General features: G+C 55.2%; 2 protein-coding genes across 3 annotated transcripts in view; one reads left to right on the forward strand and one right to left on the reverse strand.

The window, feature by feature from the left end:
• The window catches only part of ATP2A1 (ATPase sarcoplasmic/endoplasmic reticulum Ca2+ transporting 1), a 17714-nt gene extending 2863 nt beyond the window's left edge, over positions 1 to 14851 (forward strand). Inside the window, exons 4-24 of the mRNA XM_044747580.2 lie at positions 298 to 380; positions 1755 to 1859; positions 2575 to 2713; positions 4678 to 4758; positions 5637 to 5722; positions 5874 to 6171; positions 6362 to 6528; positions 8420 to 8508; positions 8773 to 8875; positions 9119 to 9250; positions 10495 to 10617; positions 10744 to 10962; positions 11633 to 11968; positions 12203 to 12423; positions 12526 to 12728; positions 12918 to 13003; positions 13098 to 13231; positions 13366 to 13483; positions 13699 to 13816; positions 14088 to 14132; positions 14556 to 14851. Coding sequence (XP_044603515.1) covers positions 298 to 380; positions 1755 to 1859; positions 2575 to 2713; positions 4678 to 4758; positions 5637 to 5722; positions 5874 to 6171; positions 6362 to 6528; positions 8420 to 8508; positions 8773 to 8875; positions 9119 to 9250; positions 10495 to 10617; positions 10744 to 10962; positions 11633 to 11968; positions 12203 to 12423; positions 12526 to 12728; positions 12918 to 13003; positions 13098 to 13231; positions 13366 to 13483; positions 13699 to 13816; positions 14088 to 14092 — 2846 coding nt within the window. The 3' untranslated portion in view covers positions 14093 to 14132; positions 14556 to 14851. The remainder of the gene's footprint in view (positions 1 to 297; positions 381 to 1754; positions 1860 to 2574; positions 2714 to 4677; positions 4759 to 5636; positions 5723 to 5873; positions 6172 to 6361; positions 6529 to 8419; positions 8509 to 8772; positions 8876 to 9118; positions 9251 to 10494; positions 10618 to 10743; positions 10963 to 11632; positions 11969 to 12202; positions 12424 to 12525; positions 12729 to 12917; positions 13004 to 13097; positions 13232 to 13365; positions 13484 to 13698; positions 13817 to 14087; positions 14133 to 14555) is intronic.
• Positions 14806 to 25704, reverse strand: RABEP2 (rabaptin, RAB GTPase binding effector protein 2). Of its 2 annotated transcripts, XM_044747593.2 has the most exons (13): positions 25498 to 25704; positions 24789 to 24998; positions 22673 to 22830; positions 20603 to 20713; positions 20162 to 20515; positions 19169 to 19264; positions 18979 to 19077; positions 17803 to 17958; positions 16541 to 16718; positions 16408 to 16419; positions 16266 to 16321; positions 15890 to 16006; positions 14806 to 15450 (listed from the first exon to the last, which is right to left on the reverse strand). In XM_044747593.2, the coding sequence occupies exons 1-13, from the start codon at positions 25556 to 25558 to the stop codon at positions 15349 to 15351; spliced, it is 1710 nt and encodes a 569-aa protein (XP_044603528.1). In that variant the 5' UTR covers positions 25559 to 25704; the 3' UTR covers positions 14806 to 15348. The 2 variants fall into 2 exon arrangements, with proteins under 2 accessions (XP_044603528.1, XP_070340731.1); XM_070484630.1 differs by lacking the exon at positions 16408 to 16419.
• Positions 25705 to 26451: the final 747 nt, after the last annotated feature.

The following is a 26451-nucleotide window of genomic DNA, read 5'->3' on the forward strand; positions in this document are numbered from 1 at the left end:
CCCAAAGGTTAGAGTCTGGCTGGAGGCAGAAGTTTCCAGGCACATTCTCCTTGAAGCATCCAGCCCTTGAACCACTGCCCACCACATTGAGGAGCCTGGTGGCTCCCTCAGTCCTTCTCTCAGTACCAAGTGGCCTTGCCCATCACCCCAGAACCTTCCTGCTCCAGGCTGTAATTCAGGGCACTCTCAGTCCCTGGACCCCAGCCTGCACCTGGAGTCCCAGCGCTTCATCCATCCATCCATCCACCAGACCTTAACCCTGGGAGTGGGGCTGCCTCCTCTTGCCTCTTTCCCCAGGGAAGTCCCTGTGGGAGTTGGTGGTAGAGCAGTTTGAAGACCTCCTGGTGCGGATCCTTCTCCTGGCTGCCTGCATTTCCTTTGTGAGTGTGGTAGGACATCTGGGGGCTGGCTGGGTGTGTGGGTTGCAGGAGATCTGGACGGCCTGTTGGCAGAATGCTCCGAATTAACCTGTTGCCCTCAGCATCCTATTCTAACAGACCAGAACTGAGGGAGGTGGGAAGGCGCTGATTTGCATCTTCCTGTGTCCTCCCCCACACCCTGCAGGCAGGTTTTATTTTAAGCTTTAAGGGTGTTCTCAGCCAAAACACTGAAGCTAAGCCACCCCTGCAGCTTCAAGAGCTTCGAGGGCTCAGGTTACCCCCAGAGCCGGCTCCCCAGCCCAGAGACTCCCTGGCCACCACTACTCCCAGCATGCCCCGGGGCGCACCACGCCCTGCTCCACCAATCCCTGAGCATCCTGACGCCCATGCCCCGCCCTCCTGACACTGATTGGTTGAGGCAAATACTCCCTCCTAGAGGCGGGAAAGAGCTCCTGGTGCGAGGATGGCTCCAAATGCCCCCGAAAGCCCAAACCCCTCATCTGTCTCCCAGCTTCGCCACCCTCCCTCCAATCAGGACTGGAACTCCTGGGTCCCCATCCTCGCGCTCCTGGCCTGACCTTCGCCTTCCCCCGCCCCTCACAGCCTCAGCCCTGCCTGCCCACTCTCCAGGCCCTGCCGTCTCTCGGCCCCAGAGCTTCCCTCAGCACCCACCATCCCAGCAGTCCATCCTTAGGGAGTTTCTTCCTTAACATCTTAGTCCTGCCGGAAGACGAGACTCTAGAGGCAAAAGAAGTCTCCTCATCTCCTGGTCTCCTTAATGGAGGCCTTGTAGGCCCCTGAGTCCTAGCTGGCAGGGCCTCCCTCCTCCCTTCTCAGATTTGCTCCTTGACATTTGCCTGTGGCTGTTGCCTGGCAGTGGCAACAGCTGGGGTGGGGTGTGTACAGGAGGCCCCGTAACACTATCCCCACCTCCTGCTCCCTCATGAAATCAGAGCTTCCCTGCCTTGGGCTATGGGGGAGGGCTGTGGGTGGGCCAGTCGCCTGCAAGGACCACAGGGTTTTTCCTATGGAGTTTTGGCTCCCATGGGATGGATGTAGCTTTGGGGGTAGTTGGCTCGAGTGTCCCCTGAGGTTTGTTTACAAGCCAGCAACTCAGTCAGGGGAACCTAAAAGCATTCCCAGTTAATCCCTGAGGTGTGCATGTCTGTGCCCGCCTGTGCCCGCTGAATAAGAGCAGCGGCAGTGCCTATGTGAGTATGCGCCTTGGAGCATGGAGAACCTCACACCCACATGGGGCTGCAGCACTCGCATGGTGCCCTGCCCTGTTTGTCCACACATTCTCACCTCCATCTCCTCTCTTTACCCATTTGAGGGGCTTTCTTACCTGTTATTCTCCCTTCCCCTGCTCTCCAGGTGCTGGCCTGGTTCGAGGAAGGTGAAGAGACCGTCACTGCCTTTGTTGAACCCTTTGTCATCCTCTTGATCCTCATTGCCAACGCCATTGTGGGGGTTTGGCAGGTTAGCTTTGACCCCGCCTCACTCCTTCATGTCCTGACACTGACCGTGAAGCCGGCCTCCCTCCCTGTCTTCTCCTCCTCCATGACTTGCCCTGGGCTAGACTTGTTCTCTGGTCCTATTGCCCAGTTGGGAAATGGGACAGAGTGTTAGAAAGAGGTGGGAGACTGGTGTTCCCACTGTCACTTGCTGACCATATAACCCTGGGCAATTTCCTTCATTTCTCTGAGCCTCAGTTTCCTTATCTGTAAAATGGGGCTAATGATCCTATCCCTCAGAGATGTGGGGAAATTTAACAAGATGGTGAGTGTGGAAGCGCCCAGCCTTGGCCTGCCATACGGTAGAATTTCAATAAATGCTAGTTTGATTTCCTTCTTTCTCTTCCCTTCCCACCCTCTATTTTTCCTGTCCCCTGCTTTCTGATTTCCTTTGATTCTTCTTTCCTCTCTTCCCCAAACCCTTTACCCACTTTCAGCCATAGGGGACAGTTTCCTCAACACAAACACACCTACCCTCGTGTGGGGTTTGTCTGCTTCCCTATGTCAGGAGCCTGGGCTGTATAACATGCCTCCTCCCCTGTGATGCCTGGAAGGTTTCCCCTGAGACTCTTGCCGCTGCTCCTCCATCTCCACACCCCCTAATCCTCCCCCACCAGTCCCCTCCCATTCCACAACTTCCTTCCTCTGATGACCCTCCTCTCATCCACCCTGTCCCCCAGGAGCGTAATGCAGAGAACGCCATTGAGGCTCTGAAGGAATATGAACCCGAAATGGGAAAGGTCTACCGGGCTGACCGCAAGTCAGTGCAAAGGATCAAGGCTCGGGACATTGTCCCTGGGGACATTGTGGAAGTGGCTGGTGAGTGATGGAAATGAGTGGTCCAGGATGGAAGGCCTTGGGTTCGAGGCCAAGGAGATGTGTATATTGGGAGTCGGGGCTGGCCAGCCCCTGGTCCTGGTGTCCAAGATGTAGCCAGGACGGCAGAGTCTTTGCCTCTCCTTCCCAGACTCCTCAGGAGGTCACCCCAGGGCATTGTGGCCACAGCACCCCCTCCCTGCCAGAGTCTCAGCAGGAACAGCCAGTCCTGTCCCTGAAGCTGCAGGCAGACCCCCTGCTCCCCTCCTCTCGCCCAGCACTTGCAAGCAACAGGTGGAACCCAGTCTCTGCCAATGGCTCTGTCTCCACCCCCCTCCTGAGCCTGGCTTCCCTCTCCTTCCACCCACCCCCAAGCTTGGTCAGCTTTAAATCTTGACCTCTCAGTGTCCTTGAGGCCTCTCAAAGGGGAAGGAGCGAGGGTAGAAGGGAAAAGGGGGGCCGAAGGCTCAAGCCCCCGCCCATGTAAGGGAAACTCAGGCGCCAGCAGAGAGCACGGGACCTGGGAGCAGAAGAGCTCAAGGAGCGCCCCGCCTCTGGGCTGAGGGACACTTAATGCCTGACGGCAGGGTGGGGGCCGGGGGCTAAGATTACTGGGATTCTGCCCCCTTCAGCGGTTTTTATATTTGCCCTGTGCAGGCCTTCCCCCGTCTCCAGGCCCCTGGCATCGGGGAATATATCTTTCTAGGCCTGCTTGCCTCCACCAGACACTCAAGTCACCATCATGGGAAGCTTGGGGAGAGAGAGGGAAGGCAGGCAGAAGACCCTGGTGGGCCCTCACAGGGCCATCTTGCCACAGTGAGGGTTTGGAATCAGCGCCATGAATCTCTATAAATATCCCTTCAGCTTGGGTGACAAGGGTGTCCCGCCCAACTCTGTCGCCAACCTGCTCCCTCTGTCAGCTTCCTCTGGCACAGGAGGAGGGACCTTAGAAACAGAGGAAGGAAAGTGATCAAACCCTGTCCCCGGTACTATCCATGGGAGCAGGCAGGATTAAGCAGAGGCCCTGGGAGGTGATTAACCTCCTCAAAGGTTTCTGAGTCTGGTGGGGCATCTGCCTCGTCAGCCTCCCCCCAGCATGGTCTCTGTTCTGACCCACTCTTTCTGTGCTTCTCCCTTGGCCTCCCCCCTCTTTCTCAGCTCTCTGGGCTGTGTCGCTGCCCTTGCCCCCCCCACTCCTTGTTTCTTGCAGCCCTCCCCTTCTCTCCTGCACAACTCCCCAGCTCACTCACCAGGGCTCCTGGCCTTCCTTCAAATGCTCAGACAGGGCCTGGCAGGTTTCTGATGTGCAGACCTGCGCCCTTTGCCTGAGCCGCTCCTCCCTCTCCAGCGTCCTCACCCTTGTATCTCCCTCTCCATCACTCTCTCCTGCTTCGCGCTCCACCTTTTGTCTTGGGTGACAATGACTTTTTCACTTCCCCTAGTTTCTCCTGTGTCTTCCTGCCTCCCCAGCTGTTCACCTTCATTCTCTTCCCCCGACACACTTCTCTCCGACTCACCCTATTTTCCTTAGTTCTGTTCTTGCCTTGCCCTCCTCACCTTTCTCCCTCTTATTTCCCTCTCTGTTTTGCTGTCATCCATTCTCAGTTGTATTTTCTCCTTATACAACTAGATTGTTCCTGATTTCCCCGTCAGTCACTCAGCACACGTTTACTGAGCATATGTTATGTCCAGGCGGGATGCCAGACCCTCCCTCACAGGGCTTCCAGCCCAGAGGGAGAAAAGCATGCAACCAGGGGGACAACTGGAAGGAATGTTAAGAAGGAGATGCTTGTTGGGGCTGCAGGGCAACATGCCGGGACCCAACTCAAGCCCAGGGGGGCACCCAGCCTAGGTGACCCCTCCAAGACCTGAAGGATAAGGGGAAGTAGTCAAAGACTGGGGGTTTTCTTAGGAAGGAAGGAAGCCCCCTTCTCAGCTGACTTCACTCTTCTCTACTCTCTCCACAGTGGGAGACAAAGTCCCTGCAGATATCCGCATCCTCTCCATCAAATCTACCACCCTGCGGGTTGACCAGTCCATCCTGACAGGTCTGGTGGCCTGGGTGGGAAGACGCACCAAGGGGGTGTGGGATGAGGATTTGGTGAGGGAGGGGCTGGGTGCACAGGGATGAAATTCCAGGTGGATAAAAGAGAACACTCAGCAATAGGGCCCCCTCCTGGTTCCATAGCGGCAGCCGTGTCAGCGCTGCTCAGCTTTGTTCATTCTGTTGCAAGCCTGGCACAGGGGTCATGGGAGAGGGCAAGACATTTGAACCCATTCTCCAGATGGTTCTTGACCCATCCCTTCCACACAGACATATGAACATACTCACCCAGAGAACTATGCTGTCTCCTGAAAAGTCCCCAAGTGAGGAACCATAGATCCTAGGACAAGATGGAAGGTTCGCATGTACTTGAAACCATGGCTGCTTCTGTTTCTCCTCTGGGAGAGAGAGGGTGAAGAGCCAGTGAGCATTCCCCATGGTCCAAGGAAGCAAGGCTAGGCTGGCCCAGGATGATTGCCTGAGCCCCCGCCATGTGGGTGAGGGAGGTAAGGTCCCAAGGGTGTGGGCCTCTCCCTCCCAGGAATGTGCTCCACAGTTGACAGTGCATTTTCACATACATCAACTTATCTGACTTTCACCAAGACCCTGTTCTGAAGAGTACGTATTATTGTTCCCATTTTATAGAGGAGCAAACAGAGGTTAAGTGACCCAGAGTCATGCAGCTTTTAAGTAGTCAAGCAAAGTCTTTTTACTTTAAATGAATGGATTTCCCATTTGCCTCCAGTGGCTTCTTCCAGAGTCTGGGATTGTTGCTTGGTCCTTACCTGGCCCTGTCCTGCCAAGCAGGGAGGGAGTTAGGGATGGGAAGTGTGGGAGAAGGACATGATGTCATCTGAAAACCCCTTGGCCCCTTCTCCACAGGCGAGTCTGTATCCGTCATCAAGCACACAGAACCTGTTCCTGACCCCCGAGCTGTCAACCAGGACAAGAAGAACATGCTTTTCTCGGTGAGCCATCCAGGGCCAGCTGTCATGCGCTCAAGCCAGAGGCCCTTTTCTGGGAGAGGCATGGCGATTGAGAAGAGATGAGGCCCACAGTAGGGAAATGCAGCATGATGGTTACCTCTTGCCTGATTACTTGACTTCTTCACCTTCCCAGGGCACCAACATTGCAGCCGGCAAGGCCTTAGGCATTGTGGCCACCACTGGGGTGAACACTGAGATTGGGAAGATCCGCGACCAGATGGCCGCCACAGAACAAGACAAAACCCCGCTGCAGCAGAAGCTGGATGAGTTCGGGGAGCAGCTCTCCAAGGTCATCTCCCTCATCTGTGTGGCTGTCTGGCTCATCAACATTGGCCACTTCAATGACCCAGTCCACGGGGGCTCCTGGTTGCGTGGCGCCATCTACTACTTCAAGATTGCTGTGGCCCTGGCTGTGGCTGCAATCCCAGAAGGTATTGTAGCCTCTCTTTCTCCTCCTACTTGCCAATCTCAACTGCAAAGACCCTTTTTCCAAATAAGGTAACATTTACAGATTCCGGGCATTCAGACTGCTTGTCTTTGGGGTTATTATTCAGCCTGTCGCACTAGCTTTCCCTCCCCCCTCCATTATTCTTCCTTCGTTCTCTCTCCTGCCTCCCACAGGCCTTCCTGCAGTCATCACCACCTGCCTGGCCTTGGGTACCCGCCGGATGGCAAAGAAAAATGCGATCGTGAGGAGCTTGCCCTCTGTAGAGACGCTGGGCTGCACCTCTGTCATCTGTTCCGACAAGACAGGCACCCTCACCACCAACCAGATGTCTGTCTGCAAGGTCAGGGAGTGTGGGGAACATCCCACTCAGAAGACTGCCTCTGGGGTGAAACGAGCCTCCAAAGACGGGGCTACCTATTCCTCACTGGCAGCTTCTCATTTTGGCCTAGGAAATGCTCAGAGGGCAGATCGACTGCCATCCTGTCAGCCATGAAGGGATCAGAGAGGCCCCTCCACCCTGGCCAGATAGCTCCCTCTAGCCACTGTCCGTGTGCCAGATGCTGACTGCCATGTGTTACCTCTAATCCTTCACAACAGCCCCGTCACGCGAAGGTCTCGTTAACCCCATTTTTCAGAAGAAGAAACTGAGGCTCTGGGAGATTCAGTGCGCAGTTAGCAGGTAGCAGAGTTGAGTTTCAAACCCACGTCTTTCTGGCCCCAGAGCTCCTGCCTGCGCACCAGACCACGCTCCAGCGTGGTCATCCATGACAGGCTTGGGCACCCAGCCACACTAATCTTGAACAGCATTTCCTAATCTGGGGCTCTTCATCTTTTCTGTGCCTCAGACTCTTTGGCAGTCTGGGCCTATTCTCAGTATAGTATTTTCTTTTTTCAGTATAGTATTTTAAACATATAAGATTAAATACATAGAATTCTGTTTTAAAAATATATCAGATTACAGAGGAAACCAATGATTAAAATACAGTTATCAAATATTTTAAAAACAAATTTGTGATTTGGTAGCACATATGCTTCTTTACTAATGTATTAAATAGCAAATTCTAGTGGTCAGTCTGAGAACCACTGCAATGTTGAATCAGTGATGAGGGCAGATGCTATTTTGAGGGCTCTGTGACAATGTGATGTGATAGGAAAGTATCTGTGGTTATATTGGTGGCAGAGTCACAGGTTTTGCAAATACTTGTGTGGTCCATTCATAATTGGAAGGAAATACTAAATGTCAGTTAGAGAGAAAATAAAAGATGTGATTTTTTTTTTTTTTTTTTTTTTTTTTTTTGCCATCAAGTTCACAGACCCCTTGGGAGGGCAGTTGTCCATGGACCCCAGGCAAAGAACCCCTGCCCTAAACAGAGTTCTGTGGAATAGCATGTCCACGAAATGTAAATTGCTGTTATGAGAAGCAAGGGCTGTGCGGTCAGATGAGGGTGAGAAAGGCTATACCCTTAGCCCCTTGGGTAGACCCACGTGTCTGTTGGCATTTGAAAGGCTCGAAGAAGCCTGATCGAAAAGAGGTTGGATTCTGCTTTGTTTAACCCAGAGTTTCCCAAACGTACTTGACCACAGAATCATTTTGTCTTGGGACACGTCTTAAGGCCAGTCCTGTCCGCACTTGCTCTGCTTCAGGGTGGGCTGCCCTCCTCTGGGCACTGCCTTCTCTACATCCCTCCAAAGCACAAGCTTCAAGGCCAGGCTGCAGGCTTGTGCAACTGGCTCCTGTCGTGTTTCACGAAAATGAATTAATTGCCCACATTTGAAAGTCAAGAGATTTCATAGGAAAATAACCTGACTTTCTAGCTCTTCCTGGAAAACTGGCAAAACTGGAAGATCTGGCCACGAGCAGCTGGAGCTGTAGATGGGCCATGTGCTAACAGGTGGACTGGTAGCTGCGTCCCCAGCACACCTTGTTGTGCACGTCTTATTTTATTAACTGATCTAAAGGAGCCTTGAGTGTGACCTGCAGTCACTTTTGTCTTAAGGCCACTAACACAGAACTTGGAGAATGATTGCAAGGGAGTAGGGGAGAGGGGAAGATGCAGGGAGGACAAAGGAAAGGCTTGGTGGGGGTTGGGGGGGCGGTGGTAGGAAGTTCGGTTAGTCAGTGCACATGGCTGGGCAGAGGGAGCTTAGGAGCACGGGCCTCCCCTCGGTGCAGATTGCCTTCAGGGATGGGGAGAGTTAGACCTCTGTGTGCACGCCCTTTTCCCCTGCAGATGTTTATCGTCGACAAGGTGGATGGGGACCTCTGCATTCTGAACGAGTTTTCTATCACTGGCTCCACTTATGCTCCGGAAGGGGAGATGTAAGTCTCCTTCGAGTCTTCTCCCCAGCTCCTCCTGCACCCCCCTCACCCTACATTTTCCCTAGCACCCTCCTCCCTAGTTTTGTCTTCCTTTCTCTCTCCTCTTCCTTCCCTGACCTTGTTCTCTCTCCCACTTGATCTCCAAGTTGATTGCCGTCTCCCTGGCCTGTCCCTCACTGTTTTCCCCACGCTCTCTCTGCATCTCACTCCCTGTTCTTCTCTACCTGTCTGTTTCCCTTCCTTCCTCCTCTACCCCACTGCCAGCTTGAAGAATGATAAGCCAGTCCGGGCAGGGCAGTATGATGGGCTAGTGGAGGTGGCCACCATTTGTGCCCTCTGCAATGACTCCTCCTTGGACTTCAATGAGGTAACCTCTTCACTCCTGAGGCAGCCCCTCCTTCCCCTTCCCACTGGCTCAGAGTCTAAGCCTCCTCAGCAGGCCATAAGGAAGGGGTCATGGGAAGAAAGTGCCTTGTCCCAAGTCCTTTCCTGGGTGTACGGGGAAGAGAGTGGCTCGCTCCCTTCCCATTCTAGGTGGAAGGTGGGTCTGATAGGGCAACAAGGGGCCAGGAGCCCAGGGCACCTACTTCTTCCTCCTCTGCCCTCTCAGGCCAAAGGTGTCTATGAGAAGGTAGGTGAGGCCACTGAGACGGCACTCACCACCCTGGTGGAGAAGATGAATGTATTCAACACTGATGTGAGAAACCTCTCGAAGGTGGAGAGAGCCAATGCCTGCAACTCGGTGAGTCTGGGTGCCCCCTCCCCAGGATCACACAGACCAGGACCCAAGGAACCTCAGGAGGCAGAGGCCCCCAAGTTGGGCTGGGCAGGGCCTCCCGCCCCATGCTGGGACCCCAACCAGCACAAGCAGACGGCCTCTCCAGAGCTTTGTTGGCCGGGTTGACTTTGGCTGGGACCTACTGTCCCTGGATTTATACCAAAGCTTATACTAGGCTCTTTCTATTGCCTAGCTACAACATCCCTAATGAATTTAAGATCACTTCTTCCTGTTGTGTCGCTAGGTGAACGGGACAGAGCTGGACAGAGAAACCACAAGTGACCTATCCCGAGGCAGCCCCGATTTCGACTATTATCCCTTTGTCTCTAGAAGCATACTTGTTTTTATCAGATCTGAAGACCTGATTTAGGATTTGGGAAATATAACTAATGTGTATTCCTCTGCTTCCCCTTGTCCAGATGAACAAGCCCAGTCTGTTACTCTCTCTCTAAGCTCTGGTCTCTGTTGAATTCCTCTGGGGTGTTATGTTCCCCACATTCTTTTTTTTGTATAGCCAAGATGCTCATTGCTGCTTTATTTAATATAACAAAAATAAGGAAAACAATCTAAATATGTATCAATAGAGGATTCATTTAAAAAACTTACAAATGATAAGCATCAACTTATTTTTCATTTGTTGTTATTTCTGTTTAGTTTTATTTTATTTTGTGGAGAAATATCCATAATGCATTTGGTGAAAAAAGGCTCTCCTTCATTTTTATGGCATATTACTGCATGCCAGGCACTGGGTCTGCACTGTCCAACAAACACGTATCTCTAGAAGCACATATGGTATTTAAATTTAAATTAATTAAAATTAAATAAGAGTGAAAACTCAGTCCCTCAGTGGCACTGGCCACATTTCCCCTGCTCAGCAGCCGTTGCTCAATTGTGCCATATTGGACAGTTCAGATTACGGAACATTCCCATCAGCACTGGAAGGTCTGGATGGTGCTGTACTATGCGGTCCTGTTTCTGCTGTGCTTAAACTGGACACTGTAAGACAGTGGCAGCACTAGCCTTGGAATTCTCTCCGTTTGTGCTGTAGGTTCCAGACTTACCTTTCACCTTAGGGTCTGCTCTGACCTCTAGATCCTTTTTAACTATGTTTTAAGGGCTCTGGGACTCTTCACTTCTAGCACAGTACTGTCGCTCTTTTCCCACCAATCTCACGTCTGGCCTCTCCCTCCCTGTCTCCTCTCTCCCAGGTCATCCGCCAGCTAATGAAGAAGGAATTCACCCTGGAGTTCTCCCGAGACAGAAAGTCCATGTCTGTCTATTGCTCCCCCGCCAAATCCCGGGCTGCTGTGGGCAACAAGATGTTTGTCAAGGTCAGAAATCGGAATGTGCCTCAGTCCACCTCTTCTTCCAAATGCTGAAGCCCTCTCCTATCCCTGCCCCCTCACTGTGCCCTGGAAGGAAGATGGTAGTCTCTGAATGCTATTCTGCTCTCCTAGGGTGCCCCTGAGGGGGTCCTCGACCGTTGTAACTATGTGCGAGTTGGCACCACCCGGGTGCCCATGGCAGGGCCCGTGAAGGAAAGGATCTTGTCGGTGATCAAGGAGTGGGGCACTGGCCGGGACACCCTGCGCTGCTTGGCCCTGGCCACCCGGGACACCCCCCCAAAGCGAGAGGATATGATTCTGGATGACTCTGCCAGGTTCATGGAGTACGAGGTGAGCAGATGGAGCCTTGAATTGTCCCAGAGTCTTTCGCCTCACCCCTCTCCCACCCTTGTCATTGCCTACTTCGTCACGGGTCCCAGAAGCACAGGACGTTAGAGTTTGAGAGAACCTTAGGAATCCTCTAGTTCGATTCGGGGACCTGTCTGCGACAGGGTGAGGTGCTTGCACCAGAACAGATGTCAACCAGGTCACTAAGCATACTCAGCTGACATACTTCCATAGTGACATCTTCTTGATGCAAGAAGCAGGGCATGACCTTCACGTGGATGTCAGCTCCTATTCTTGTAGAGGTCTGACTCTGTCCGCTCCCTTCATTTGACAGAGGGGACACTGTGGCCCAGCAGGTAACATGAATTTGCCCAAAGTTGTAGACCAAGTGAATGACCCTGCTTAAAGCAGAAACCAGTGCTCTAACTTCCAGCTCGCGTTCTTTCTATGAAAGGCCGATGGGCCTTGCACTGCCAAGCCTGCAGTATACGTGTGAACAAGGGATATGTCCTCCCCCTGAGCTGACAAGGCCCCACTGAGGTCTGAACACCAGGCCCAGGGTCAGCTCTCCCTCCGGCCCGCTGACCCTTCTCCCCATCTCCCCTAGAGCTTCCTCCCTGGCTTATTTTCCAAGTCCCTCCTTGACCCTGTCATCTCTGCTCTGTCTCCCCAGACGGACCTGACTTTCATTGGCGTGGTGGGCATGTTGGACCCGCCCCGCAAGGAAGTCACAGGCTCTATCCAGCTGTGCCGCGATGCGGGAATCCGAGTGATCATGATCACTGGGGACAACAAGGGCACAGCCATTGCCATCTGCCGACGAATCGGCATCTTTGGGGAGAATGAGGAGGTGGCTGACAGGGCCTACACGGGCCGGGAGTTCGACGACCTGCCCCTGGCCGAGCAGCGGGAGGCCTGCCGCCGTGCTTGCTGCTTTGCCCGTGTGGAGCCTTCCCATAAGTCCAAGATCGTGGAGTATCTGCAGTCCTTTGACGAGATCACGGCTATGGTGAGGAGACCAAGGGGGCTGCCCAGGCTGGGGTCCGTGTGGAGTCTGGCATGGGGTGGTCTGCTTAAAGTCCACTGAGATGATCATCTTGGGGAGCTGGGTGCCCAGGGAGGCGGGGAGCTGAGTGGGGGCCCTGGGGAGATGCACAGAAGGGAGGGATTCAGGCCTCATGGAAGAGTCTGAAGGAGGGGTGTGTGGAAGGGGCCAGGTTCCACCTTGTCTTTCTTCTCTCAGACCGGTGATGGCGTCAACGATGCCCCTGCCCTGAAGAAGGCAGAAATCGGCATTGCCATGGGATCTGGCACTGCTGTGGCCAAGACTGCCTCCGAGATGGTGCTGGCCGACGACAACTTCTCCACCATCGTGGCTGCCGTGGAGGAAGGCCGAGCCATCTACAACAACATGAAGCAGTTCATCCGCTACCTCATTTCCTCCAATGTGGGTGAGGTGGTCTGGTAAGCAGCCAGGGTGGGCATTCAGGAGGAACTCAGGGCTGGGTGGGGGATGACCACAGATCTGGGAGGCAGGACAGACATGTGACCACCTCCTTCTGGCAGCATCTTCCTGACAGCAGCCTTGGGGCTGCCTGAGGCCCTGATCCCCGTGCAGCTGCTGTGGGTGAACTTGGTAACTGATGGGCTCCCGGCCACAGCCCTGGGCTTCAACCCACCGGACCTGGACATCATGGACCGGCCCCCCCGGAGCCCCAAGGAGCCCCTCATCAGTGGCTGGCTCTTCTTCCGCTACATGGCAATTGGGGGTGAGCAGGATGGGACCCATGATCTTTCCCAACCCTTGGGATTGACCTTCTCTCTGGGACAGCGGCTCCCCCAGTGCAGCCACGCTGCTGGGCCCTCTTCCTCACCCAGCTCTTCATGGCCACGAGGCCCTCTTAACACTTCCCATCTCCCCAGCCCTGACCCCGACTCCCATCTTCTCTCTACCACAGGCTACGTGGGTGCAGCCACTGTGGGAGCAGCTGCCTGGTGGTTCTTATTTGCTGAAGATGGGCCTCATGTCACCTATAGCCAGCTGGTAGGGGAGGATGGAGGAGGGAAGAGAAGTGGGAAGCAGGAGGGTGGCATGGGGGCTTCTGTGGCATCTCAGTTCCCTTCCCCGCCTCCTGCAGACTCACTTCATGAAGTGCAATGAACACAACGCCGACTTTGAGGGTGTGGATTGTGAGGTCTTTGAGGCCCCGGAGCCAATGACCATGGCCTTGTCTGTGCTGGTTACCATCGAGATGTGCAATGCTCTCAACAGGTGGGGCCTGCCTACCCTCCCCCTGCTGCCTTCTGGAGGCTGCTGCCTTTGTTCTCTGCCCCTGCTCTCTCTCCTCATCACTTCTTTCTTCTTGTGTCTCCTACCCTGGGCTCCACCTGGCGTCCCCCTTGCAGCCTGTCTGAGAACCAGTCCCTCGTGCGGATGCCACCCTGGGTGAACATCTGGCTGGTGGGCTCCATCTGCCTCTCCATGTCCCTCCATTTCCTCATCCTCTACGTCGACCCTCTGCCGGTGAGCCTTCTTCCAGGCAGGGGCCGCCTGTTCCCCATTCCACAGGGAGCCTATGTAGGGGTCTGTGACCACTACAACTACAACTACAACTAGAGGCACTGACAAAGGGAGGGAGGTGGGGTCAGGTTAGGGCAGTGCCGGGTCTTCTGGCTCCTGCCCACCCGTCCTGAGAGGGGCACATGTGCTTCTCACTGCCTCTGCCCGCCTCCTCCCAGATGATCTTCAAGCTCCAGGCCCTGGACCTCACCCATTGGCTCATGGTCCTCAAGATCTCATTTCCAGTCATTTTGCTCGATGAAGTCCTCAAGTTCGTTGCTCGGAACTATCTGGAGGGTAAGATGCTCCCTGCCTCTGAGCCCCGTCAGCCCTTGAGCCGAGCCGTGAGCACGGCCCTCCCTCTGCGCTGTGAAGGCGCCTGCCCCCCTCCTTTTCAGGTGGGTGTCCTTCCTGCCCACAGGCCCTTCCTCCTTGCCCCAGGCCTCCATGCCCAATGCAGATACATTGTCCTCGGTGCCCCTACCACCTCCTCAGCCCTCTTGGCCCTCTACGCCCACCTCTCTCCCTCCTTCGATAACGGCTGTCTCTCTGTCCTCTCTGGCCATAGGATAACCTGTTCCCCCTCCTCCATCTCTTTGAAACCGTGTCACAGGTATCGCCCCCTCTTCTTGCCCTTGTCCCAGCTGCTGTGCCCCCTGCCCGCCCTCTTTTCCCCCTTGGGTGGCACCCAAGGTCACTTGCGCTCGCAGCTCCACCCGGAGCCACTGCTGCCGCCGCCACTGCCACGCTTCTAAGTTGGGGTGGGCTGCCGCCCTTACTCCGGGGGTCAGCACTGCCCCTGCCCCTGGGCACCACTGTGTCTGCTGGGCTGCGCTGCGTTGCGCTGGCTGGGCGCTGAGCTGTCTGACGCTGGGGCTGCAGTGGTTGGGGAGTGGGGTCTAGGGACACAGGTAAGTATGGGGGGGGGCCTCCAGGTGAGTGTGCCAGGGGATGGAGGACAGGGAGCCTGGGAGGGACTTTTCCTCTCCCCTCCTGCCCCCGCCACCTGCTTCATCCCTCCCCTCTCTCCTTGCAGATCCAGAAGATGAAAGAAGGAAGTAACCAGTCCTTCTGCCCCTTCTTCCCCACCCTCATAGCGACGCATCTTCAGCCAGAGCTGTGGCACAGACCCCCCACGTACCTTGACTCTTCCCGACATTTTCTGTTTATAAACACAGTGTCCCCTTCACTTCTCCTCCCCCCTCAGCAACCCACCTCCTCCCTTCAAACCTTGTAAAACCTCCCCTTCCCCAACCCCGTGGGGCTTGCAGGGACAAGGCGACCGATGAGCTGAGCTGCTTATTTATTGAAAATAAATGACAGAAAAGTCTGGCCTTGCCTCCGTGCACATCTTGGGGACAAGCATCTTAGTGTCATGCGGTTCAGAAAGCAGCTGCCTGTCCCAAGGTGTGCGTGTGGAGGCACCCACTGACAGACACAGACAGAGGCTCCCAGCCACCACTCACAGCTCGGCTGTGCCTCGTGGAAGCGAATGGGCTTCTCCTGACAGGCATGGCTGTTAGTCCGGAGGGGACGGGGTCAGGAGCGTTGGGACTCAGGAGGCAGCATGGCAGCCAGAAAGCTGCAGAGCTGAGCCTGCACCTTTGGTTCCAAAAGGGGTTTGGGACCCTCACCCAGGTGTCATCCTTGGAAGCAGAAGGCCCAGCCACCCCTGGGAGGAGGCGCTGGAGGGATAGGGCAGAGGTGGCCCTGTCACCTCCACCCCAGGCTTAGAGAGGGTGAAGACTCCATTCTGAGACCCCCCAAGCTCAAGCCTCACAGTTCGGGAGTGGAGAAAGGCAGTCTCCCCAGGGCAGGTGGTTCTGCCCTCAGGTGTCCTGGATGTCCCTGACGTCCCTGAGAGGTGCCTCATCCATGATGCTACGCACTTGCTCCAGACTCTCTGCCTGGCGGATCTGTTCCAGGCGCACCTGTGGGGTCCAGCGAGGGGAGCAGAGGGCCCTCAGTGGGGAAATGCAGCCCCTGCCCCATCTCCAAGTCCCCAAAGGGCAAGGGCCCAGGACCAGTGTACCCAGGGGCCCCACCTCCCCCAATGCACAGTGAAACTGGGTTCATGGAAAGAAATGCATCCTGAGAGCAGCCTGAGGAAGTGTGGGCAGGGGCAGGGGGGGCTGATGTAACGAGCATGCTGCACGTTTGTGGGCCAGGCCCTGTGCCAGGGTTTTCTTGTGGCCCGCAGAGATGGACACACAAGATCTTCAACTTTTGCTGAGCAATAGCTCAGAGGAAAGGATCATGCCAGCCCCAGAAAGAGGAAGAGGACTCCCGTAGTTGGAGGACCGTCCTTACAAGAGCTAGGACAAGTCACCTGGAGTCATGCCAGCCTGGTGGGGAGGGGACATGCAGTACCTGCAGGGCCTGGGACAGTCGTACAAAATCCCTCTGCACCTGTTCGCTGGTCTCCAGCTCAGCCTGCAGCCGTAGCACCTTTGCCCTCTGTTCTGAGAGGAGGTCTGTGAGCTGGGCCTGTGGGACAGGATGTAGAGCTGAGGCCTTGGGCCAGATGGGAGGGTATGCGGCCAGAGAAACGGGATGTCTGGACAGGGTAGCCCCTTCCACATCATCCCTGACTCTGACCTCTTCTGTGCGGCCTGAGCCTGGTGGCTGCCTCAGAGCTTCCTGCCACCTGGCCTGAGGGAGACAAAGGCCAGCAGGGGCCAGATTGGGTCTTCTCCACACTGCCGCCCCTTCCCTTCATCCCAGCCTGGCCCGAGTTCTGCCTCACCTTGCTCTTTTCCTGCTGGATCCGCTCCACCTCCGTCCTCAGGCTGCACAGGGAGGCTGGGAAGTCAGGTAGGGGCAAGCCATCAGGCCCACACCCTCTCTCCTTCCCCACCTGCCCTGGCCAGGCTCCAGCCCATACTCACCCTCTAAGACCTCTGTGTGGAAAGCAAAGAAAGAGAGGTCAAGGCTCGTTCGCGCACTGGTGCCCAGGTGGTGCCCTGTGGGGAGGTCAGCCTCCCTGGGAGGGGTGGGGTGGCTTGTCTCCTCTTCGCTCACCTGTCTCCTCCCGCTGCACCCTCAGCTGCCCCTCCAGGCTGGCCCTTGCCGCCGTCTCCTCCTCCAGTGCCTCCCGCAACGTCACGATTTCAATCCGTAGACGCTCGGCCTCGTGTTCCTGGGCTTGCTGGTGGGCCCGTGCCTCCTGCCGCGTGCGGCACACCAGCTGCTGCAGCTCCTGGAACGGATGCAAATCACCTGCTGGGTGTGGGGCAAGAGGAGTAGAGGCCACAGGGGCCACCTGCTGGATGGAGATTGTGGGGAGGGGAAAGGAAGGGAGGAAGAAGGAAACTTTAAAAGGAAACAGGGGCCGGCCCAGTGGCACAGTGGTTAAGTGCACACACTCCGCTTTGGCGGCCTGAGGGTCGCTGGTTCAAATCCCAGGTGAAGACATGGCACCGCTTGTCAAGCCATGCTGTGGCAGGCGTCCCACATACAAAGTAGAGAAAGATAGAGCTGTTAGCTCAGGGCCAGTCCTCCTCAGCACAAAGAGGAGGATTGGCAGCAGATGTTAGCTCAGGGCTAATCTTCCTCAAAAGAAAAAAAAAAACAATCATGGGGAGAGTGGACAAAGACACTGGGACAGCAGTGAACGCTCGGTAGGAGCCACACCCCTAGGGTGGAGGGCCCTCAGGAACAGTGGAGAGTGAAGGTGCCAGGAGATACCTAAAGCAAGATACCCTTTTGTAAAGCTCAAAAACACCCAAGGTTAGCACTCCCTTGTCTAGAAAGATATGTATATGTAATAAAAACGATCCCCCAAAAGAACAAGGGAATGATAAACTTCAGGACAGCAGAAACAGAGCCAAGGAATACAGGGGGTGCACATAAGGAGAAATTAGCTGTAGTTCTCATGGTGGGCAATGGTTCCGGGTGATCTTCCTATTTTTAATAAATTCAATCAACCAAGACCACGCACAGATCAACGATGACAGCTTGTTATGAATCAAAGATTATGATGAATTCAGTTTTGTGGCTCTCCTGTCACTTATGAATAACAAATAAAATCAATGCTTCCTTTCACGTCAAGCATTCTGTCAACTCATTTTCAGGCCAATGTTGAGAAGGCAGTATGCTCCCATTCTCAGATGAGGAAACTGAGCCTGAGAGAAGTCAAGTTGAGTTGGCTGAGGTGACACAGCTAATACACAGCAGCCTGGGTCAGCCCCTGAGTCCAGTGGTCCCAGGTCAATGCTTTGCTGCGTGCAGAAAGGAAGGACCGACAGGGTGGTGCCCAGGCTCAGTGCCCACACTCCCCTTACCGGCACGGAGCTAGGCAGCGATGCCTCCTGGCCCTCATCCTGCTCCAGGCCCCGGCGGGCTGAAGACGGCAGCTGCTCAGCCCGGAGCCCTTGGTTTTCCTCAGTCAGCCGCTTCACCTCGCGGCTCAGGCACTTGTGGGAGGCAGCCAGCTCTGCCTGGGGACGGACAATTAGTACAAGGCAATAAGGGGGACAGAGTTTCTCCAGTCCCCTGTGAGGCCAAACCCTGAACCCTCCTCCGGACACCGCTGACGGCCAGAAAGCCCGTGCCCTCCTTCTCTACTGAGAAAGGAAGAAACACCCTTTGTGAAGCGTCTTTGGCTCCCAAGCACACCCTCCTTGATGACTTGGGGGTCACACAGTGGCAGCCACAGGCCATGTCAAACGTTTCGTTAAACCTCAAATTAGGGGCTGGCCCAGTGGCCGAGTGGTTAAGTTCGCATGCTCCGCTGCAGGCAGCCCAGTGTTTCATTGGTTCGAATCCTGGGTGCAGACATGGCACTGCTCATCGAGCCACGCTGAGGCCGTGTCCCACATGCCACAACTAGAGGGACCCACAATGAAGAATATACAACTATGTACTGGGGGGCTTTGGGGAGAAAAAGGAAAAAAAAAAAACCTTAAATTTGCTGCTAACTTTAAAAATTGGGAGACTACCGTACACACAAACACGCAGATTTCTGGTTTCTCTTAACAAGTCAGAAACCCTGGCAGCACCAAGCCCACATTCCCACGAAGCTGTAGTTCGGGGAGCTGAGGAGCAGCTCAGCTCCTTTGCACACACTCTTGCTTTGCCACACTGCTCCTTCCAGGCTCACACCTGGCTCAGTTCAATCATTTACATCTTCCATCTGGCCTTGGGAAGTATCTGATTTTGCAATCCCTGCTTTTAATCCTCATGACTCTGCAAGCTAGGTCTCATTATCTCACTTTTAAGGTGGGAAGGCTGAGGCTCGGAGCTGTGGGATCAGCTCAAGTTCACAGAGTGAGTACATGGTGGGCTCTGTCTGAATGCAGAGCCTCTGCTCTGGCCACAGTGCCAGGTGCCCTGGAAACCCTTTTATCCACCTGGCACCAACTCCAGGGTGAAGCCTGAGCGACTTGGGGGCAGGACAGGTGCCTCAGCCCTCCATATGCCCCCCTCAACCAATTCCTGTCACACTCCTGGTTCCTCACCATCTGCAGCTGAACCCGTTCCTGGGCCTGGCTCATGGTCCCCTGCAGGGTCCGCAGCAGCTGCTCTGAGTTCTGGACCTGGGCCAGGAGCACTTGCATCTGTGTGTGGAAGGGCAAGGGTGAAATTGGGGTCCAGGAGGAGACAGGGGGCCAGAGGCCCTGCTGGGGCTGGAGCAGAGGCTGGACCCACCTGTTTGGCGCAGTCCTCGTTGCTCCGTCTCAGACCCTCTTGCAGCTCGTCCCTCTCACGGCTGATAGTCTCCAGGTCCTTCTGCAGCTGCCGCCCCTGCCACAGACCCTGGCCTCAGGCTCAACCTCCAAGGGGAGGCCTTCCCTCCTCACCATGCCCCTTGTGCCTTGCCTTTTGCATCTCAGTGGGTGGCACCATCATCCAGGCAGTTGCTCAAGCCAAAAGCCCAGGAACTGAGGCTGACTCTTCTCTTTCCTCCACTCCCCACAACCAATCCATCGGCAGGCCCTGCCCGTTCTGCCTCCAAAGTGGATTCCAGATCCATCTTTGCTGCCGTCTCCCAGGCCCAGTCACTACCTTCTGCTAAACTGTCCAGCACCTCCCAACTAGCTGCCCCGCTTCTCCTGTTGTCCCCTCCCCCCATTACAGTCCTTTCCTACAGAGACCCAAGTGATCTTTTAAAAGCCTAAAGCAGAGCAGGCCTCTCCTTGGCTTCAACCCTGCAGAGGCTTCCCACTGCTCCTTGTCTAAAATGCAAATGCCACAGCAGCCCGAGGGCTGACCTCCTATGGACTCTGCCTTCTTTTCTGATCTCATCTCTGTCCTCCTCCTCTGTGGTCTTCCTGTTTCTCAGATACTATAGTCTGTCCATCCTCAGGGCCTTTGAACTTGCAGTTGCTCTGGCCCTGATCTTCGAAGAGCACCGCTTTGTCACTATCCGGGTCTCGGTCTCCTGTACTCCCAGTCTCTACCCTCTGACCCTACTCAGTCTTCTCTGGGCGCCCCACCCAGGGACACTGTCTTCCTCACGTGCCCATGTGCATGGCTGGGTCTGGCTCCCTCACTCGGAGGAAGCTCCCAGAGGGTGGGAGTTCTGTCTTCCCCGTGGCACCCCCAGCCCTAGCTCAGAGCCTGGACACAGCAGTGCTCAGTGAGTATCTGGTGCAGGGAGAGACGGCTGCGTGCAGGCAGGCCACTTACCCACACACTCACCTCCATTTGCAGCTGCTCCCACTGGTTGTCTGGGACAAGCTGGTAACCAGGGGGGGGCAAGTAGATGCCTTCGGGTACTAGGGTGCCCGTGGACACCAGGGAGGCTGTCTCTTCCTGCTCGGGGCTCAGGCCCTGGCGGCTACGGGGCAGGGAGGTGCTGCTGCTGCTGGCCCCGCCGCCAAGGGAGAAGGAGGAGATGGAGGCGCTGTCATCACAGTTGTGGGCGAAGGCCTCAGCCGCTGCACCCCCGTCTCCACTCAGCTCCTCGAGAGGCTCCAGTGGGGGAGATGGGTCCCGGGACAGGGGCAGCAACTCCGCGGAGCCGTGCAGGGAAGGGGGATGCCGGGGCCGTCTCTAGGGAAAGGGGGCAGGGAAGAGGCTGGGGGGTCAGGGTCCTGTGGCACCCTGTCTTCCCTCAGTGGCCCCTGGCCGGCCCCTCACCTGGATCTCTTGAATCAGCTCCTCTGCCCTCAGCAGTTTCGCCTTCAGCTCCTCGATCTCCTGCTCCATGGGCAGCACAATCTCCCGCAGCTTCTCCGAGTCCTCATGGGCCTGGAGGAAGGGGGGTTGGGCAGTGACAGTCCCCCACCCTGATTGCAGGACCCCTCATGTCTGTTCAGAGCTCTCTCTCCAAGCACATCAACTCTCTAATCCTCCCAAGAAGGCACTGTCCACCCCCATTTTAGAGATAAGAACACAGAGGCTCAGAGAGCTTGCAGGACTTGCCCCAGGACACATGGTAGGTAAAGGGGCCAAGGTCACAACTATCTCCCTGTTGCCCACTTGCTCACGATACTTCTTCCCCAGCATCCATTTCTTCTTTTATCATAGAACCTCATGTTTTTAGGTGGACACATGACCTAAATTCTAGACTACTATCTCTTTCTTGGCTTTCCTGTAACTAAGCATGATCACATGACTAAGTTCCAGCTAATGAGATGTAAGCAGATGTGCCACGTCCAACTTCCAAGATAGCTCCTTAAAGGGAGAGGGTGTGCTTTTCTTTACTGTTCCTCCTTCACCTGCTGGCTGGAATGTGGACATGATGGCTGGCACTCAAGCAGTCATTTTGGACCATGAGACAGTAAGCTACGTATGGCAAAACAGCAACACGTGAGGAGCCTGGGTTCCTAATGACTATTGAGCTACCACATCAGTCCTGGAAATGTCTACCTCTGGAATTTTAGAAAAATAAACTTCTGTCTTACCTAAGCCACTGATGACTTGGGTTTTCAAACCTCATCCTAACTGATATGACCTCCCACACTCCCATCACCATATTGCTGGCCATTTCCTTTTGGTCTCTTCAGGTTTGGGAATTTGCTGAACTTGCGTAGCCAACAGCCTATGGACATCTCTACCATACAGCCAAATCTGAACCAGTTCATGACACCATTTCTCTCACAAACACTAGGTCAGGGAGAACGGCCCTGCTATCCACCCAGCTGTCCAGGGCAGAAATCTGCCAGTCACCCATCCTCTTCCAATTCAGGCCATTTCTACCTCTTGAATCACTCAAAAACTTGTCTCAAACAAGTTCCATTTAACTCTCCAATTGTCCTATGTGAACAGTTACAACAGGCAGGGTAAGGCGGCCCAAACAGAACACCTTTGAAGCCTGCAGATGCTGGGCCAGGACTGGCACTGCTCGCCGCCAGGCCTGCTGCCCCTTCTGCCAGACCAGGTGCCTCTAATTTAGCTGAGCCCCCTCCTTCACCACCCTGTGTAGGTGTTCCCTAAGGAACACTCTGAACGCAAGCAGCAGCCTCTGCTGGGAAGCCGTGGGTCAGCAGCTTTCCTTTCTCGGGCTTCCGTTTTGATCTTTGTCTTTCCAACCAGGCGATCTCCTCCATCTCTCTGAACCTCAGTTTCCTCACGCATAAAATGAGGTAAGTATCTACCTCACCGGGCTGCTGTGAGGATCAAACGAGGGAACGATGTGAACTCACTTTGAAAGATGAACTTTGGGAATATGTCCTTTCCACTATCATTAATAACAACAATAAGAAAGGTGATATACTATAGAGATTAAGAACAAGAATTTTAGAACCAGACTGCCTAGATTTTTAAATCCCATATCTGCTCCTTTTTATGTGCATAACCCGGGAAGGACGGAACTTCTCTGAGCCTCACCTTACTCATCTGTTAAGTGGATATAATGGACTTCCCTATCAGGAGAAAGACTGGGGAGACTAGGTCTGTCAGGCGGTCAGCACAGCGCCTAGTGCATGAGAGGTATCCTTAAGTGTTAGCTCCCCTCCCCCTACATGACTTTCCCCAATTTTGGAGGTAAACAAACCTGGCCCCCTGACTAGTAAGTGGCAAGCCAGGACCCTGCTGAGTATGGAGTGGTATGTGCTATACCATATTTATTACTGGGTACCCTGCTCCCAGTGATCTGGGAAGGGACACCAACAATCCCTCTGCCCCCCGGTCACCTTTGGCTGCCTCAACATCTTTCCAAATCCCGGAGGGGTGGGGGTGGGGCAGGTAGGCCATCCCAACCCCAACCTTTTCCATCTGCTTCTCTAAGGAGTCCAGGGGGTGAGCCCGGGACAGCAGCTGCTTGAGGCGGCCCAGCTCCCGCTCCTTCTCCTCGCAATCCTGCTGCTGCTGCTGCTGCTCCTGCTTCAGAGAAGCGATCTGCGCTTCATAGCTGCTGATGGAGTCTGGTGGGGCAGGAAGGGCAGAGAAGAGTCAGTGCCCCGGCCCTACGTGTGGGCAAGTAGAGGGCTCTCCATCACGGACGCTCTCTACAAGGCAATTTACCATAGCAGTTAAGACAGGGGGCTTTGTGGAGAGACGGCCCTGGGCAACCAGTTAGCCTCTCTGCATCAGTGTCTTCAGCCACAAAATGGGGACATTTATGATTACCCCAGTGGGCGGTTACAGGATCAAATGAGATGACACCTGGAAGGTTTTCAGCCCTCTTCCTGGTACATAATAAATGTAGAAAATATGGTATCTATTCCTATTAATATGTACCAATAACAATCAATATCTAATAATAGTGATAAATATTTACTCTCGACCACACTCTGAGCTGGGCTCTGGAAATAGAGAAATTAATCAAACACACACCCTGACACCAGGAGCCCACAGTCCAGTGGGGAAGGCTGCTGTGGAAATAGTTATGAGGCAGTGCGAAAAGAGCTGTGAGAGGACCATTCCTGGGCTTGCAGATCCCAGAGGAAGGAGCCCCTCGCTGCCTGCCTGGCCAGGAGAGGACAGCAGCAGGTGGTGAAGGAGGGAACAGACACATGAGGCCACAGGACCAGTGTGAGCCGAGGCTCAGGGGTGGGAAAGTGGATGGTATGTCTGAGGCACGGTGGGCATGTTGAAAGAGCTGGAGTGAAGGTGCATGAGGAGAGATGCTGGAAAGGGTGGAGAGGGTGGCAGGAGATGGCTCCTAAGGCCTTGAATGTCACACCAAGGAGTTTGGAATTTATCCTACAGGTCAGTGGGAGGTGGAGATGATGTTGGGTGGAACGCAGTCATTTTTTATTTGCTTAATTATTTATTTTAATGTGTACTAACACTAGAAGTAAAGGTTCTGCTGCCAGACTTCCTGGGTTCAAATCTTCTGCTGTTTTCTTGCTGTATGAGCTCAGCAAATCATCTAACCTCTTTGGGCCTTAGAGCTGCCTCTGTAAAATGGAGATGGACCATAGTTCCTCCTTCACAGAGATTGTTATGAAGACTAAATACTCATAAAGCATTTAGCTCAGTGCCTGGCATATAGTAAGTGCTCAATAAATGTTAATTATTATTACTATTTAGGACACAGTTTCTCTTACAGGGACAGGAATTTCCTTTAAGTAAATGTATACAAGTTTTTAAAAAGTGGGTCTACTTAAAGAACAAATATTAAGTAGATAATAGGGTAAGTCGTCCGAGGAGACAACCGCACTGCACAGGTTGTACGCAGATGTCTGAAATGTGAGAAATCCAGAGCCAAACGCAGCGGTTAGAAAGGGAAATGACATGGTGAAATGGGGTTTTAGGAAGTTTACTCTGGAAGCCAATGTCAAGACCAGACTGTAGAAAGAGACCTGTGAGAAGGCTGGCGCAACCATCCAGGGGAGTGGCAGCAGAGGAGTGGAATGGGACTGGAAGCTCTTTTGGAGACTATGGCCTGACTAGAGGAGAAGGGAAAGGAAAATTCCAGAAAGGAGCTGGAGGATCTCGGGCAAACGGAGCTGGTGCATAGACCAAGAGAGGATATGAGGGAGGGAGGGAAGTCGGTGCATGTGGGGGCGGGGTGCCCATTAAGGGGTGCCTGGGGAAGGAAGGAAACCAGAGGATTAGACCGGTTCAGGGAACTGAGAAGTTGCTCATCTTCAGGGTTGATCAGTCATCAGTGAGGGACAAGAAAAGAAACGGGGCAAAAGAACAGGGAGAAGCTCCGAGCTAAACTTAGCTAGAACTGACAGAGCTGTTGCTAGCACAGGCAGCGCCTCTATGCAAATTAGAAAAGGGCGCCCCTTCCTCTGGGCCCACAGGCCGGCCCGGTGCTAGGCAGCCCTGCTAACCTACTCCATAGCTTATCTGTGCTCCCGACCCCTTTCTCGTCATGCACTCCTCCTTATGGGGCTGCTGGGGGATCTGGGAGCAGTCCCCACCTCACCTTTCAGGATGGCCTGCAGCGAGGCCACCTCTTCTTGGCAGTGCCGCTGCACTGCAGCCACAGCCTCGGCCTTCGTGCTCTCGCTCACCTCCGCCACAGCCTTCATGGTCTCCATTTCTGCCAGGGCGCCTGCCAGTTCAGCCCGAAGCCGGCCGAGCTCCCCGGACTCAGCCTCAACCTTTGCCCCATCCTGGGGCTGGGGACCCAGAGCTGCGGAGGACAGGGATCAGCCTCTCTTCCCATCACTCCCGGATCCCCAAAACCTCAGGCCACCAAATCCGCAGGTCCTACAATCTAGTACGGCAGCCACGGTCCCCACCATCCATCCCAACCTGCACCTAGCCCCGCCCCGCTCACCTGGCCCCACCCCTTCCCGCCTGTCACTTAGCTCTGCGGAGTGTCGCCTATAGCCCCGCCTCTTTCCGGCCCCCCTTCCTTCCAATGGCCCCGCCCCTTACCCCCGGGTCCCGCTGCTTCCCGCGCTGGGTCCCGCCTCTCACCTGCCACTGGCCCAACCCCTTGAATCTCCCGACCACGCCCCCTCCGCCAGTACCCCCCCCGGCCCCGCCCCCTCTTTCCCGGAGGCGTGGCCCCGCCCCTCTCTCCAGCCTCCCCTTCCCCTCCCCCCTCCCCGCATCCGCCGGCTGCTGAGCTCGGCCCCGCCTCCGGCTTCACCGCCCCTAGCGTGCATGGACGCACCCTCACGTACCGGCCCCCGGCCGCCATCCCTGGCCGTCCTCGCCCGCGGCCGTGGGCGCAGCTGCCGCCATCGCCTCTGCGCAAACGGCGGGTTCCCGCACTCCTTGGTGACGGCCCTCACCGCTTCCGGGGCCTCTCGGCTGTTTCCGGATCCGCTCGGCTGTTTCCGGATCAGCCCCGGGCTCCAGGCCGAAGCCAGAGTTGAGGAGGATTGCCGAGCCTCAGCCGAAGATTTCCGAGTGCACTCCGGGCCGCAGCTCCAGGCCCCGCCCCTCTCTGCCTTCTTTCCTGGGCAGCGCTTTGTGAAGAAATTCTTTCATCAAAGGCCTTCTGGTGTCTCCGTGTGACCTCAGAAGCTCTACTCAAATTACACCTCCTCCGGGACGCCCGCCGGCCTCAGCCTAAGGAGGGCGAAGCTCTCGCGTTCTCTCCCGAGCCCCGGAGCCGGTCCCTTGATCGGTGCCTGGCCGCCCTTCCGCCGGAGCCTGGTTCACATTACAGCGAACTGTGGCCTCCGCCCTCCTGAAGCGTCCCCCCGCCGCAGGGCTGGGTTGGCTGCACTTGTCTGGGCGCCTGAGTCTCCGCGTAGTTAATTGTAGAAATCGGAAACTTCCACGTCCCCACTGCCACTTTGACGTTCCACCAGTCACTGCTCCCTGCTCGTCGCTCCCCCACTCCCAGCGCCTCTCAAATCCCTCTTACCTCGGCCACTGCCCTAGGTCAAACTCTCATTAGCTGTGGCCTCTCCCTCCAAGAGCCGACCTGACATCCCCCCGTGGCCGGCGACAGGCCGCTCAAACTTAAGCCCAGAGCCTTGACTCCTCTTCTCCCAAACCCGTCTCTCCCTCTCTGAAGTCCACTCCAGGAGCCTGGAGGTCCTTGACTCTTCGTGTCCTCCTGCAAGTCCTGTAAGCTCTGCCTCCAGAGGACTGCATATTCCAGAACGTGTCCGTTTTGGTTCATC

This window comes from Equus asinus, chromosome 14 (assembly GCF_041296235.1).
Source record: "Equus asinus isolate D_3611 breed Donkey chromosome 14, EquAss-T2T_v2, whole genome shotgun sequence".
NCBI classification, from domain to species: Eukaryota; Metazoa; Chordata; class Mammalia; order Perissodactyla; family Equidae; genus Equus; species Equus asinus.